This window comes from Sinocyclocheilus grahami, unplaced genomic scaffold (genome assembly GCF_001515645.1).
Source record: "Sinocyclocheilus grahami isolate Dianchi unplaced genomic scaffold, SAMN03320097.WGS_v1.1 scaffold957.1, whole genome shotgun sequence".
NCBI lineage: Eukaryota > Metazoa > Chordata > Actinopteri > Cypriniformes > Cyprinidae > Sinocyclocheilus > Sinocyclocheilus grahami.
In genome coordinates, this window is record NW_015506136.1 from 201,015 (window position 1) to 216,211 (window position 15,197).

Here is a 15,197-nt window from a genome sequence, read left to right on the forward strand (position 1 = left end):
AGTGAATGGGTGCCGTCAGAATGAGTGTCTAAACAGCTGATAAAAAACATTAATAATCCACAAGTAAGCCAACTCCAGTCCATCAATTATAAACAATAAACTATAAAATATAAAGTAATAAACAAATCCATCATTAAGGCATTTTAACTTTAAACTGATGCTTCTGGCGAAAAATACCAGTCCATAATCCATAATAACAATTTCTCCCCTGTTGTCCTCTCACATTAAAATCCACCAACATATTTGTTTAAAATGGTTTTGGACTGTTTTTGCTTGTGAACGGTGTTTGATCTGTGCATATTTCTCTCCTGATTCAGACGAGATGACTTTTTCATTGAAGAAAGCGATATTATAAATAATAGATAAAGGACTCTTTTTTTAAAAAAAGTTAAAAACTCTAAAAGATGAATTTGTTTATTACAAACATGTAGATTTCCAATTACTGTATCAAGATGTTAATTGATGGACTGGAGTTGTGTGAATTAGTTGTAAATTATTGTGATGTTTTTACCAGCTGTTTGGACTCATTCTGACGGCACCCATTCACTTCAGAGGATCCATTGGAAGAAACAAACTTGTCTTGGAAAGCCTGAGGGTAAGTAAATTTATTTTGGGGGGAACTATTTCTTTATAATGCAATGGGGAAGCTATACGTTTCCACAAATGATCCACAGCTCAGAGATCAATCCAAAAATACTGAAAGTTTCTTTGAAAGTACTAATAATATGCTTGAAAGGGCAGAAAATTGGCTACATCTGTGCTGACATGTAACTTCTACACAACACTGTTATTGTTTAAAGCTCAAAGCGAAGAAAAGTCATCACTTGTGTGCTGCGCCGTATAGCGTCTCTGAAACAATCTATTGTTACACAATAACATAATGGATAATTCACAGTGGTTTCTATAAATGCTGTTCCAATTAGTGATAATTGCCCCTTAATAGGATACAGCTGAACGCATGGTTCTGATTTATTTCCTACGCTTCAAAACAAAGATGTTATTAATAAATATTTGGTGGGATTTTCCCGTGGGCAATTTTGAGTGGTGTTGTACATGACAGGAGAGGAATAGATCAGAGGTGTAACTGAAGTGCTTTTCACATTAACAAACGAATGAACTCCAGTTTTGGATAAATAACCAAAAATCGCATGCCCATTACCTCTCGTTTTTTGAAACCATACACACTACCCACACTGTTTTATTAAGAGAAATTACATCATAATAAGCTAACGTATTGAAGCAAAATACTCTTGTAATACTCATATTTTTAAGCAATAAATACAATTGTTACAATAATGTGTGAACAATATTAAAATTAGTTAATGAGTCTCTTTCATAATGTGTGTAAATGTTTGCAGCACCCAGAAATGAATGCAGTCACATAGCCAGCACACAACAGGCAGGAATTATTTAACATCTAAACATCAGACCATGTTTTGGACTCTTGGACTCTTTTGCCATCTTGTGGACACAAACTGCATAACAGGTACATACAGGTTGTTTCACCTCGGTTGATCAAAATGCATTAAAAACCGTAATATTGTGAAATATCATTACAATTTAAAATAACTGTTTTCTATTTTAATATATTTTCAAATCTAATTTATTCTGGTGATGGCAAAGCTGAATTTTCAGCATCATTACTCCAGTTTTCAGTGTCACATGATCCTTCAGAAATCATTCTAATATACTGATATTTAAAAAAAATCAATTATTACTTATTATCTATGTTGAAAACAGTTTTGCTGTGTAATATTTTTGTGGAAACAGTTATTTTTTAAAGATTTTTTGAAGAATGAAAAGAACATTTATTTGAAAGAGAAATCTTTACTTTCATGTTTGATCAATTTAATGATTCCCTGCAGAATAAATATACATATTATGTATGTTTATACACTTCATGTTTAATTAAAACACAGTGTAATTAAAAAAAACATTTATTTAAAATATGTTTTGAACAAGACATCAAATATAATAAAATACAGCTGTCTTTTACAAGCATACTGATTTTGTTGATTGGTTCCACTACAATTGACTATTTAATTCATTCCAGGTACATTTGAGCGTCAGTCTTTACAATTTATTTGAAGTGTTTAAAGCCTTGAGCATCACGTTAGATCAGCTGACCAGATGTTAAAACTACTCACACTGACACTGCATTCCTGCTAATCAGTAACTAGTCACAAAGACAAGTTACAATGTATCAACTCTGTTCATAAAGAACATTTATTCTGTTCAGTAAATTACATGAACAGAAAACATGTCAGACACAATTGTCTTGCATATGAAAACAATTATGCATATATAAAAATATGAAAGAAAACAAAAAGCTAGTGGTTACAGGGGGAAAAAATGCTCATCACTGACTCTCTGGTCCCTAACATTGATAACCCATGTATCTCACACCTGAAAATATGCCCTGGAACGACAACACATGGCTTCATGTCCCCTGATTTAAAATAGCAATTCTTCCCTTTTCATGAATTCCCTTATGGAACAGTTAGATGGATTTATTAATATAACCTGAAATGATGCATCCATCATAACATGTGCATCTTGCACTAACTTCATAATAATGTCAATAGTTTTGAGTCCTTATAAAAATTAATTCCCTTGTTTTTATGGACTTGATTGAAAACAATTGTGCATAATAAAGATAAAGTGTCTATGCAGACTGCTGGGTTAAGTGAGAACTATGAGATAAAAAGCCACAATACAGGACACATGAGTAATATCAACTAATCACCTCTAAAAATTCACCACATATTTGGCTCTCAGTGAAATTCTCTCATGTGTTAACATGTGGCCACCATATAGACTACATTAGCAAACACTGGCCTGTGTGAAAGATCATTCTGAACCAAAACCTGATTGCTAACCTTCACCACTGTGATGCAAGTGTCAACCAAACGCTCTCTGCATCAGAGCTGAAGATGTGTGTTCAGTTGACTGATGGCTGCTCAGAGCTCTCCGAGTCCTCTGTATCACTCCCCATAAGGCCAGTCACCTCAGGCAGATCTACAAAAACAATACAAACATCAGATATTACATGTACAAATTCATATACAGTACACCACCATTCAAAGGTTTGGAGTCAGTATGATTTTTTGAAAGAAACTGATAGTCTTATTCAGCAAGGGCACATTAAATTGATAGTAAAGATATTTATAATGTAACAAAAGTTATTTTCTGTTTTGTTTTTTTAATGCTGTTGTTTTGAACTTTCTATTCATTAATGAATATTGATGCAAACAAGTAGTAATAGTACAGTTGTTTGCAGCACTGACAATAATAATAAGAAACATTTCTTGAGCTGCAAATCAGCATATTAGAATGCTTTCTGAAGGATCATTTGACACTGAAGACTGGAGTAATGATGCTGAAAATTCAGCTTTGCCTTCACAGGAATACATTTCATTTTAAAATATTAAAATAGAAAACAGCCATTTTTAAATTGTAATATTTCACAATAAATATGACTGACCCTAAACATTTGAATGGCAGTTTAAACCTATGGAATCAACCTTTTATTATCTGATACTGATCACTTTTAAAGGGGTCATATATTTTTATTATGAAAATAATCACTTATATATACATAATCCAGTTAATCATGACCATTTCTACCTTCTTCACCTTCAAAAGCACAAGGTTTGGCAAACCTCCCCACATTTTATCATTAGTCTGGGTTTCTTAATAGGTGTGCTTAGAATAACTGAATCAAAGTATTTAGTTGTCACAGAAAAAACAAATTTAATCAATAAATAAATATGATGCAGCCTGGTTTCTTGCACTCCATCATCTCCAAACATTGAAGAAAATTTGCCTCGTGATTTGACCCCTTTAAATTAAAGGTGGCTGATTGATGTTTCTGATTGTTTTTGTGGAAAAAATCATGTAGTTCAGATTCCTGATTGTTATTTCAGATGCTGACATGTTACCCTCACCCTTAAAGTCTTTGCTGTTTATTGAACCATTCATATGATCTTGCATAGATACTGTAATACAAAACATCATGTCAGCCATGAGGTGAAGAGGTTATCGAGTAACACTATTAAACAGAGGCAGTCAAAGAGGAAGTACATGTTTAAAAGCAAGAAAGACATAAATGATAGTTTTGTCAAGTGTCTTACAGTGCACTATCTTTATAGGCCAGATAAGGATTGTGCAGAGGCTCAGCGCTGCTAAAACGGCCACTCCACCAGTGACGATGACCATGATAGAGTGATAATACCACACACAGCCTGGACAGCATACCATTGTGCTATATGAGAGAAATCACACATGTAAAAAAAAAAATAAAATTACATTTTGTTTTACTTCTTTTACTCTAAACATAAAATGAAACCATTAAAACAGTCTCTCTCACAAGCAAGCATCTATGCAGGGACATACACACTTACCGGCAGGGATGTAGCGTCTGAATAATCATAACTCCCAGACCATTAGCCACCTTGTCTGTGAAGCTCATAGCTCCATAAACAAAAGCACCACTTTGCTGTCAGGAGGAAAAGAAAAAAGTCAGAATCAGAAACTCGAACACGTCTTTAATAGCACCATTTTAGTTCCTTACAACCATTTTTACACTTTTGAAACTAGTCACTCTGAAACATATGCCTTTCACTTCTGTAAACATCTGAATATCTTACTGGTTCAATCATGCGTTACTGTTGAAGTTGTTAGTGCTGAATCCACTCTATAAAACATTTGCTTCAAGCGGTTCCTGTTCATTTTCAGTTCTCCATTACTGACTGATATCAGCACTTACTGTTTGGTCTCCTATGAGTTCAGCTGTCATGGCAAGTGACATCACCAGGATGGTAGCGGACCCCACTCCGAGCAAGACCGCAGCGCCATACACCTTTTCTCCCATGTGTTTGTCCAGCAGCACCCAACAGGAGAACGCAAGAACCAGCAACAGTCCCAAAAAATAGATCATCTGTCAATAAGAAAAAAGGACACTTTAGTGCAAATAAAATCCTTCTATCATATTGTATTAGCTTCCAATACTGCACATGAATACTTCCAATACTTCCATTCGTTTTCATTGTCATTTTTAAGATGGTCCCTTAAATACTGGATGGGGACCAGGGGTCAGGGGACCAGGGGACCACTATGTGGCCTTATGGTTAGAGAGTTGGACTTGTAACCTGAAGGTTGTGGGTTTGAGTCTCAGTACCGACAGGAATTGAAGGTGGGGGGAGTACATTTACAGAGCTCTCTTCCACCTTCATGATCAATTACTCTAGTGGCGAAAACTTACATATTGTACCTTTAACACTTGATGGGCAATTTCCTATTTTGTTCTCTTTTTTACTTCCTGATGAAGACAAGAAGATTTTTAGCACTAATTTAACAAGGATGCACATCAGGTGTGTTATTAAAATCTATAATTGACATACCTCCAACTCACAAAGCTTCGGCTCAAAGGAAATCACACATTTCCCCACTAGTAATTACGACTTTATGGTGGTGTTCGTGTGCGCTCAACTCATAAATTTGATCACACATATATGACGCAGCAAAACTGACTGGTATCTCTGGATTGTTAATCACTTCCAACAAAGAGAAGAGGTATATGGTTTATATTTCAATCAAAACACACACATGCAAACTTATACTCACACATTTGCCTATTAGCTTGCTTAGAGGCTTCATGATAAATGAGGAAGCGAAACCACTCAGGAACATGACAAGGGGAATGGTGGCTATGTACTTCTGCAAAAGAGAGGCTCAAACAGTGATCACTGCCTTTTTTCTTCGATGCTTTTGCTGATGAACTGGGTGCAAAGTGTAGTATTACTATAGTTGTCTTACCTTTGGCAGCAGTAGTGTGTAGGTGAGATACATGGATATGTATGTTTGCGACAGGTTCACTATCAATCTGGTGGACATATAAAGCAATGCCACCTGAATAAGAGAGCAGGGTTTAGAGATGATATTAACTTTCCGAACTGTCTGTTATAACAGATAGTTACTAAATACTGTATCCTGAACATTTTCACACCACTGTGATTAAGTGATAACATTGTGTTTCAAGCCACTATTCAGATTAATCACAAAAGCTGAGAATTAACTTACATGCCACTGAAAAGTAACATGGGTATGGGCTGCTAACCTGGTAGAATGATGGCTGTCTCAGCCAGTGCTTCCACTGCAGCAGACTGGTGGGAGGAGACACAGTGGTGTTGTTAAGAAGAGGCTGCCGCTCCCCAGGAATAGAGCCCTCCTCCTCCCGACGGGGACGTGCCCCCTTCTCCCGTGTGCCCAGGTGAAAGAGCAGCGAGAACAGAGCTCCAATGCCCACTACTGTAAGACTTAGACCCTGAGTGTGGACAGATATTACTGCATGAAGCTTGTCAGGGCTGTTTTGACTTTAACCTGGTAGGTTAACATCAACAGAAGCAAAGACTGAAAAGGCTGGTCTACAAAAAATCTGCTGAAAACCATAAACTGTTGATTATATGCATTTAATATATTTAACTACCCTAGTAAAAAATAAATATACTAAAATTGTACTTTTAGTAAACTAAACTGGTATATTTAAAGTTATAAAAACACATTTTAGACTTAATATTAAGAAATGTGCATTGTGCACAAGTAGTACGCCAAACAAAGTTTAATTATAATTTTTATATCAGTAAGCAATATGCCAGTAAATATTTTAACAGATGTGAACTATAGTTAGTATGAAATAAATGTATTTTACTAGGGTACTACTACTCATTTAAAGAAGCATCTGAGAGAAATTTGCTGGAATATCAAAATGTATACTGACTTTTAAGTCAACATGAAATTAAAACTGATCCTCTTTATTTAAATAAATGCTCCTTGTCTTACTGTTCATAGATAGACAGACAGATATATAGATAGATAGATAGACAGATAGATAGATAGATAGATATAAACTGGTATATTTAAAGTTATAAAAACACATTTTAGACTTAATATTAAGAAATGTGCATTGTGCACAAGTAGTACGCCAAACAAAGTTTAATTATAATTTTTATATCAGTAAGCAATATGCCAGTAAATATTTTAACAGATGTGAACTATAGTTAGTATGAAATAAATGTATTTTACTAGGGTACTACTACTCATTTAAAGAAGCATCTGAGAGAAATTTGCTGGAATATCAAAATGTATACTGACTTTTAAGTCAACATGAAAACATGAAATATCCTCTTTATTTAAATAAATGTTCCTTGTCTTACTGTTCATAGATAGACAGACAGATATATAGATAGATAGATAGACAGATAGATAGATAGATAGAAATCATTCTAATATGCTGATTTGGTGCTTATTAAGGTCTTATTACCAATGTTAAACAGCTGTGCTGTTAAATATTTTTTTGTGGAAACGGTGACACATTTCTTTCAGGATTCTTTAATGAATAGAAAGTTCAGAAGAACAGCATTTATTTGAATAATTTTTGTATCAGTTGTATCAGAATTTTTTTTCTTTAAAAAAAAAAAACACCTTTGTACAGCAGTGCATGTAATATAGAGTAAATATTTATTTGATCAAAGATAATTTAGGAGCACACTAGCACACAGTCACAAACATTTTAAAATCATGGGGTCTTTAAATTGAGCTATTTTATAATTCAGGATGCACCTTTGTACAGCAGTGCATGTAATATAGAGTATAATTTTAAATATTTATTTGATCAAAGATAATTTAGGAGCACACTAGCACACACAGTCACAAACATTTTAAAATCATGGGGTCTTTAAATTGAGCTATTTTATAATTCAGGATGAAATGACCAAGGCTTCAGTTCAGCACAAGAACATCAGCACTCACTCTGAAAACAGGGATGTCAACCGGGCCGAGGTTTTCCGTAATGGCGGGATCATCTCCTTCCTGAGTCTGAAAATGAAACATCAGCCAGGCCACTGCATACACTGTGATGTTGGCTATCACCGTAAAGGCATACCTAACAGATACACCCAAAACACAATAAAAGTGTTATTAAAAGCTAATACATCATCCTGGTCACTACAGACAAAGTCCTCCAAACAAGCATCACGAGAATGGTTGATCATCACATGCTCAGATCTGCATGAGTTTACCTGTACGCAGTGAGCTCCACTTTTTCATGCTCGCAAGTCACCAGCTCTGGAATGAGGGAGAGATGGGAAATCTGGGTGGCCGCCCATCCAAACTGGAAGATGACGATGAATGGGGTGAAGTAAGTGAGACTGACCCACTGTGGAGTGTCCAGATCACAGCCCAGGCACTGGTTAAATATAAAGGGGAACGACAGGAGAACGCTAATAGTCCCTAGGTAGAGTAAAAAGAGAGTAAATGTTACCCTGGAGCAAAAAAAAAAAACAGTCTTAAGTCGCTGGGGTATATTTGTAGCAATAGCCAACAATACATTGTATGGGTCAAAATTATCGATTTTTCTTTTATGCCAAAAATCATTAGGATATTAAGTAAAGATTATGTTCCATTAAGATATTTTGTCAATTTCCTACTGTAAATATATCAAAGCTTAATTTTTGATTAGTAATATGCATTGCTAAGAACTTAATTTGGACAACTTCAAAGGTGTTTTCTCAATATCCTCAGATTCCAGATTTTCAATTAGTTGGATGTCAGCCAAATATTGTCCTATCCTAACAAACCATACATCAATGGAAAGATTATTTATTCATAAAAAATGACCCTTATGACTGGTTTTATGGTCCAGGGTCACAAATGAGAATAATATATCATACATTAATATGCAAGAAATAAAGAGACAGATTACCCCAAAACAATTGTGTCATAATTTACTAAGGACATAATTAAAATAAATTAAAGTGAATGTTCATCCCAGAAGTCTTATTTTGAAAGTAATACCGGTCTAGAACAACATAAAGGTGATGACAGGCGCAATTTTGGCTGAACTGTCCCTTTAAGACCCTCGTCACTCACCAACTAAATGCCATGTTTTTCTCTTCCCATATGATCCACAGCCGGGTGACTTATCAGACTCATAACCGATGAGCGGAGTGCTCACTCCATCCGCTATCTGTCCCACTAGCAGCAACACACCAGCATAAGTGTTCTGAAAGCCCAGCACTGAGTGATAGAACACCAGCAGGTATGTGAACCACATAGAAGCACACAGGTCGTTGAGAAAATGCCCCACTGAGTAACTCAAGCGCCTGAAAGCGGGTAAAGAGGCTTCTGAGGAGTCCGACATGATTAACGTGATACAGTCAACCCACAGTCGGCTAAAAATGCGTATTCCCTTTTATCCACCTCTGCATATTGTCCTGTCCAGCGCCGGGTTCCTCACTGCAGAGAGAATGAGTCTGGTGTGAAGCTTAAGGCTCGGTCCATCACTGTGACTGTAGCGAGAGTCCGTTCCTAAGGATTTGGTCAGCTGACTTCGTAAATGAGTCACGATGGAGGAGGCGCGAATTGAAATTGTAATATTCTTTCGTGAATTGAGATTTACAGTTTTATATGTAATGTTGGTAAATATTAATGCAGCACGGTTAATGTTGAATTTGATCTTGTGCGAAAAACGTATAGCGTAGCGCCTTGTTATTTTCGATTCATGTTGTCATGACGCGTTTATTAAGCCACACCCTCTCTCATCTGTGTTGCCATATCCTCTTTAATAAGAGCGACTTATGGTGGTGTTGTTTTCAAAATAAGAGCAGTCGTGGTTTTTAAGATAATTTCCACAACACGCGGTTTTAAACTCGTTTCCGCAATACAGTATTTATTTACTTTTTGATAGTACTTGAGCCACATGACATGACACGGTTGACATATATCCCCAGCTGGTGTTCAAGCAGCACTCTACATATACTACATTCCTCAGTGTTTCTGCTTTTCTTTCCTCATCTTGTGCGCGCTCGAGAGATTTAGTTCACTAATTTTAGTTGATTTAGATTTTTATTTTTTTAGGAAATCTGGCAACACTGCATCCATTCCCTTATGAAAATTAACCATGGTTTTGCTACAAATAAAACAACAAAAAAACATGGTTACTACAGTTCAACCATGGTAACCACAAATTGACCACAGATTTGCTACATTAACCAGTTTAACCATGGTATTTGTAATAAAACAGTGGTTATACAAATGGTAATTAACACGAAATGTACTTCTTGCCACTCAGCAACACTAAATTCAATGCGTATTTCGTTCGTTTAAGTTAAATCTCTAATGTCACAACTAAGTTTAACCCAAAAATAAAAAATTATGTCATCATTTACTCACCTTCACGTTATTGCAAATCTGTATGACTAAATAAGAGCAGTCGTGGTTTTTAAGATAATTTCCACAACACGCGGTTTTAAACTCGTTTCCGCAATACAGTATTTATTTACTTTTTGATAGTACTTGAGCCACATGACATGACACGGTTGACATATATCCCCAGCTGGTGTTCAAGCAGCACTCTACATATACTACATTCCTCCGTGTTTCTGCTTTTCTTTCCTCATCTTGTGCGCGCTCGAGAGATTTAGTTCACTAATTTTAGTTGATTTAGATTTTTATTTTTTAGGAAATCTGGCAACACTGCATCCATTCCCTTATGAAAATTAACCATGGTTTTGCTACAAATAAAACAACAAAAAAACATGGTTACTACAGTTCAACCATGGTAACCACAAATTGACCACAGATTTGCTACATTAACCAGTTTAACCATGGTATTTGTAATAAAACAGTGGTTATACAAATGGTAATTAACACGAAATGTACTTCTTGCCACTCAGCAACACTAAATTCAATGCGTATTTCGTTCGTTTAAGTTAAATCTCTAATGTCACAACTAAGTTTAACCCAAAAATAAAAAATTATGTCATCATTTACTCACCTTCACGTTATTGCAAATCTGTATGACTTCTTGGTTCCTGTTGACTTCCATGGGAATGGGAACCAAAACGGTTTGGTTCCCAACATTCTTCAAATTATCTCTTTTGTTTTCCGCAGAAGATAAGTCATACATGTTTGGAACGACATGAGGGTGAGCAAAAATGACAGAATTCATTTTTGGGTGAACTATGCCTTTAATTCATCCCTTCAACGACCGTTTTTATTTCTTTAAAAAAAACTGAACACCGTTTTGAAAAACCTGGATATATGAGGTAGCCTGATTTTAAAAGCGTAAATTCTAGACCCTTCTAGTCATGTAAATGAATACAATCACATAACTTCATAGACATTTGTATAAATACATATTTTTCTAGTTATTTCAAGCTCTAAAATATTTTATCAGTAAGAAACTGAGCTAAAAAATAAAAATAAAATAAATCCTTATTCTTAACCCTTGTCCAGTAAATCATGAATAACTGGTTGAGAACCACTGCTCTTCACTATATCGAAAAACAGTCCATTCATTGTTCTTGACTTTGTAATAAAAATGTTAACGATTGAAAAAAATCACAGGATGTCATAATTGGTTGGCTCTGCTGTATCTAAGAAATTAGGGGGGGGGGGAAAGTAATTTGAAAGTGTAAAAATGTCCTGCTGTAGCACTGTACAATAAACTACAAGGGTGTGACACCTACTTTCATGTGCAATAAAAGTTCAGGCCCTTGCCCTGTAGCTCCAGATGTGTTCTATGGCACCGCATCCTGGTGAGTCCCTGCAACTGCCTCTGTATGGTCACGTGATATTGACTGTACTGAAATAACTGTTGCTTTTTCTGAAATAACCGCAATAATTAACCACAACCAGAAACTCAAAACAGTGATTGTGCACAGACACAACATGTAACATCTTATGAGGCATAGAAGAAAAGCAACATTTAATAGGTATGTAAATCAATACACATCCTTATTCTGATAGGCAACCTCTGTTACTGCGTATAAGCCCACAGACTCACGTCTTCATGGAGCTTTGCTGATGCACTTTACAACAGTGAAAAGAAATCTGAGAAATGCCAACAGGCTCCATTAGACTGGCATGGAGTGCACGCTAGAGAACAAACAATCTGAGAGGGCCATGGACACCTCACCTGGATAGGAATCATAGAGAGGGGCACATTAGTGTTAAAAGTTTTACTTGGAAAGGCACAAACTATGATTCCCAGGTAACTTAATCTAATGGGAAATACAAAAAAATGCACAATTTTGACTGAGAGAATCACTTTTGTCCCTGTGGGAGAGACCAGCCTGCTGGATAAATGATCCCACGTCTGCCTTTATTTCCTGTTTCCTATTCATTTCAATGCCAGAAATGTCAAACGCTTTGCTTTATCCCCCCAAAAGTGCAATTCACAGAGGAGAGATCCAATGCATTTCTCTCCGTCTCCCACAGTACCTGAGACCAGCCACTGTGCTACAACATCATCATCATCATCCACATCGACACTGACAGGGACAAAGAGGAAGTAAAAAAAGCAAAAGAAGAGAAAATAAAGAAACACTAAAAGCGGTTAAAAAATGTTCACACATTCTACAACATGAGTAAAACTGGGAGAGCAGATCTTCAAAATGTTTTAAATTACACAAACAAAAAGGAATGACAGAATTTACATAAGGTTTTCTGAATCCGGTGTACTTTTCTCCATACGTCAGTCAGCAGTCTCTCCCCACTTACTTTGATCCCATAAAAAAAAAAAAAAAACACCATGGAGCACATCACTCACTCATCCAGCCAGTGTGCCAAAGTGAACGGATGTCTGTGTGTAAGTGTGAGTCTGGTTGCCTTTTAGTTCTCAAATAATGGTTTTGCATGTCATCTAAAATACAAGTTTAAACAGTCCATCTGGGTTTAAGTCACATATCATATATCATCTTATTTCTGACCACTGAGGTCTTTTCTGGTGTCCCGCATTGTACAAATATATTTATTTGTTCCACTGAATTGTTTCCTTACAAAGAGTGTCAGAGCCCAGAGTACTGAGGTGTGTCCTCTGAGCAGATGCCAAAAGTGAGGCAGTGAGTTTCTGTTCTGAGGTGGAGCTCCACGTTTCAGCTCAAGTCCTTTGCTTTTATTTTTTACTTTAAACGCACCCGTGATCTTAACGTTTTTAAAGATGTTCCTCCTCACTTGTGCCGCTGGAGCGCTTTCCTCTTCCTCCTCTTGAAAAAACAACAGCACCTGAAAAGAGCGAAGGAGTTGAAGACGGTTTTGCAATCTCCTCCCTTTATTCTCAAACTTGATAAACACAGTCCAAGTAAAGCAGTTGAAAGCAAATTTAAAAAACCCAGCAGGACAAAGAAAGGCCCAAATGTCTCCTAATGTTAGCATGGGATTAGACTGCACAATTATGCACAACTATATGTAACTGGTGCTTATGTAACCAAAACAATGCTGTAACAATGTTTCGAACCATTTAAGACCCATGACAACTACAGTTTCCACATGCTCCAGCATTCTTTTCTTATTTACCATCATTTTTGGGCAACTATAGATGGCATACAAGTACAACACCTTAGGAACTTGCCATGTGGTATTGCATATATTATTTAAAAATTTTGAAAAAATATATATAAATGGAAGTGATGCATGTTCTTTTTGTATTATTTATATCGGACTATTATAATATTTACAAATTGTTAAATTATTTAAAATAAAAGTTACTTTTATTTTTCATTTTAATTTGAGTAAATTTATGTGCTTATTTATTTAGTTTCTTTTTGGTAGCACTTTACAATGTGTCATTTGTTATCATTAGTTAGTGTGTTAGTTCACCCAAAAATGAAAATTCTGTCATTAATTACTCACCCTCGTGTTGTTCCAAACCCGTAAGACCTTCGTTCATCTTCGGAACACAATTTAAGATATTTTTGATGAAATATGAGGGCTCTCTGACCCTCCCATAGACTGCAAGGTAACTACCACGTTCAAGGTCCAGAAAAGTACCAAGATGATCGACAAAGTATTCCGTGTAACATCAGTGGTTCAACTGTAAAGTTACGAAGCTACGAGAATACTTTTTTGCGCAAAGAAAACCAAAATAACGACTTTATTCCACATTTTCGTCTCTACTGTGTCACTTTGGACACGCGTTCACGACAGTACCATGACGCGAACGTGTGGCGGCGCTGACCCAGATCCGGCGTAATGACGTCATCACGCCGGATCTGGGTCAGCCCCGGCGCCGCCACATGCTCGCGTCATGGTACCGAACAGTATTTATATAATTTTTTACCTCTGATACAGCACTATGTCCAACTTCCTTGAGAGCGCGCACGGCATCCAATGCGTGAGGTGTGTACGCGCTCTGGCGTAGTTTACGTCAATGGGTGTTGATATCCAACCAAAGAGCAATCAACCATACCTTCAGGCGAGCAGGCTCAGAAGTTGGGAATACGTGGAAAGTCACCAGTCCCGAATGAGCGAGAGAACGTAATCTTTTAGTTTTAAGTCGGTTTGAACAATCCGGATAAGTGCAAGTAAGTACCATTTTGATTAGCCGTCATACCTACAATGACTCTGTAAACCAGGGGTTTTCAACCTTTTAGGACATGCGCCCCCCCAAGTTGGTCTAACCCCCCCACCATTACTGTAGAAAAATCCGAATTACTTAAATTAACATTAACATAAAAGCAAATATCCATTAAAGCTACTAAAGCAGCGAACAATTTTTCTTTTGCTCTTTCTGTAGCGATATTAAATGCACATTATGCTGATGTACATTTGATATTTTCTTTACCGTTTACATTCACTTAAAACAACCGACTGTGCTGACAGGGATACTTGTCAAGGCAGCCATTGGTATTCACCTGCTGTCTGAGAAGGCTATCTGTTTATGCACTTCAGGTGTGTGAGCGGTGCGCATAGAAACTAGAGGTCTGCACAGGCTTTAAACTGAAGCCCGAGCCCGAACCCGAACCCGGCCCGTACCCGAGATCGTCTGACCCGGCCCGACCCGAGCGGTACAGTTAAATTTAGAGCCCGAACCCGAATTTTTTTCTCTCACTACGAATAGCCAATTTTAAAAAAAATGCTGTAAAAATGCTAAACAAATACATGTAACGAAACAGAATCATTAAGGCTCGGACAGTTCACAAGGCAAAAGAAAAAACACTTACCAGTTATGAAAGTTTATGAACATCAGGTGCAGCGGTCACATAAATTCTGCCGAGTTTTTGAATTGTTGTATACGACAAGACGATAATTATTCCATCGTGCAAATTATGCTAATTTTCATCAGTTAAGGCTCGTTAGCATTCGGCCTGCTTTAAATCAGACACAGAGATGCAGTGCGGTAAGATCGCATTTATTTG

The 15,197-nt window shown here is 36.6% G+C and overlaps 2 protein-coding genes across 2 annotated transcripts in view; both read right to left on the bottom strand.

The window, feature by feature from the left end:
* Positions 1-2,905: 2,905 nt before the first annotated feature.
* Positions 2,906-9,603, bottom strand: LOC107564710 (major facilitator superfamily domain-containing protein 12-like). The gene is made up of 10 exons (XM_016249848.1): positions 8,929-9,603; positions 8,079-8,289; positions 7,810-7,942; positions 6,119-6,325; positions 5,818-5,910; positions 5,626-5,718; positions 4,769-4,939; positions 4,404-4,498; positions 4,134-4,264; positions 2,906-3,018 (listed from the first exon to the last, which is right to left on the bottom strand). Exons 1-10 carry the CDS (start codon positions 9,197-9,199, stop codon positions 2,942-2,944), a joined length of 1,482 nt encoding a protein of 493 aa, XP_016105334.1. The 5' UTR covers positions 9,200-9,603; the 3' UTR covers positions 2,906-2,941.
* Positions 9,604-11,750: 2,147 nt separating this feature from the next.
* LOC107564721 (casein kinase I-like) overlaps positions 11,751-15,197 on the bottom strand; it is a 30,282-nt gene continuing 26,835 nt past the window's right edge. Inside the window, exon 11 of the mRNA XM_016249869.1 lies at positions 11,751-13,065. Within this exon, the coding sequence (XP_016105355.1) occupies positions 13,011-13,065 (55 nt within the window). The 3' untranslated portion in view covers positions 11,751-13,010. The remainder of the gene's footprint in view (positions 13,066-15,197) is intronic.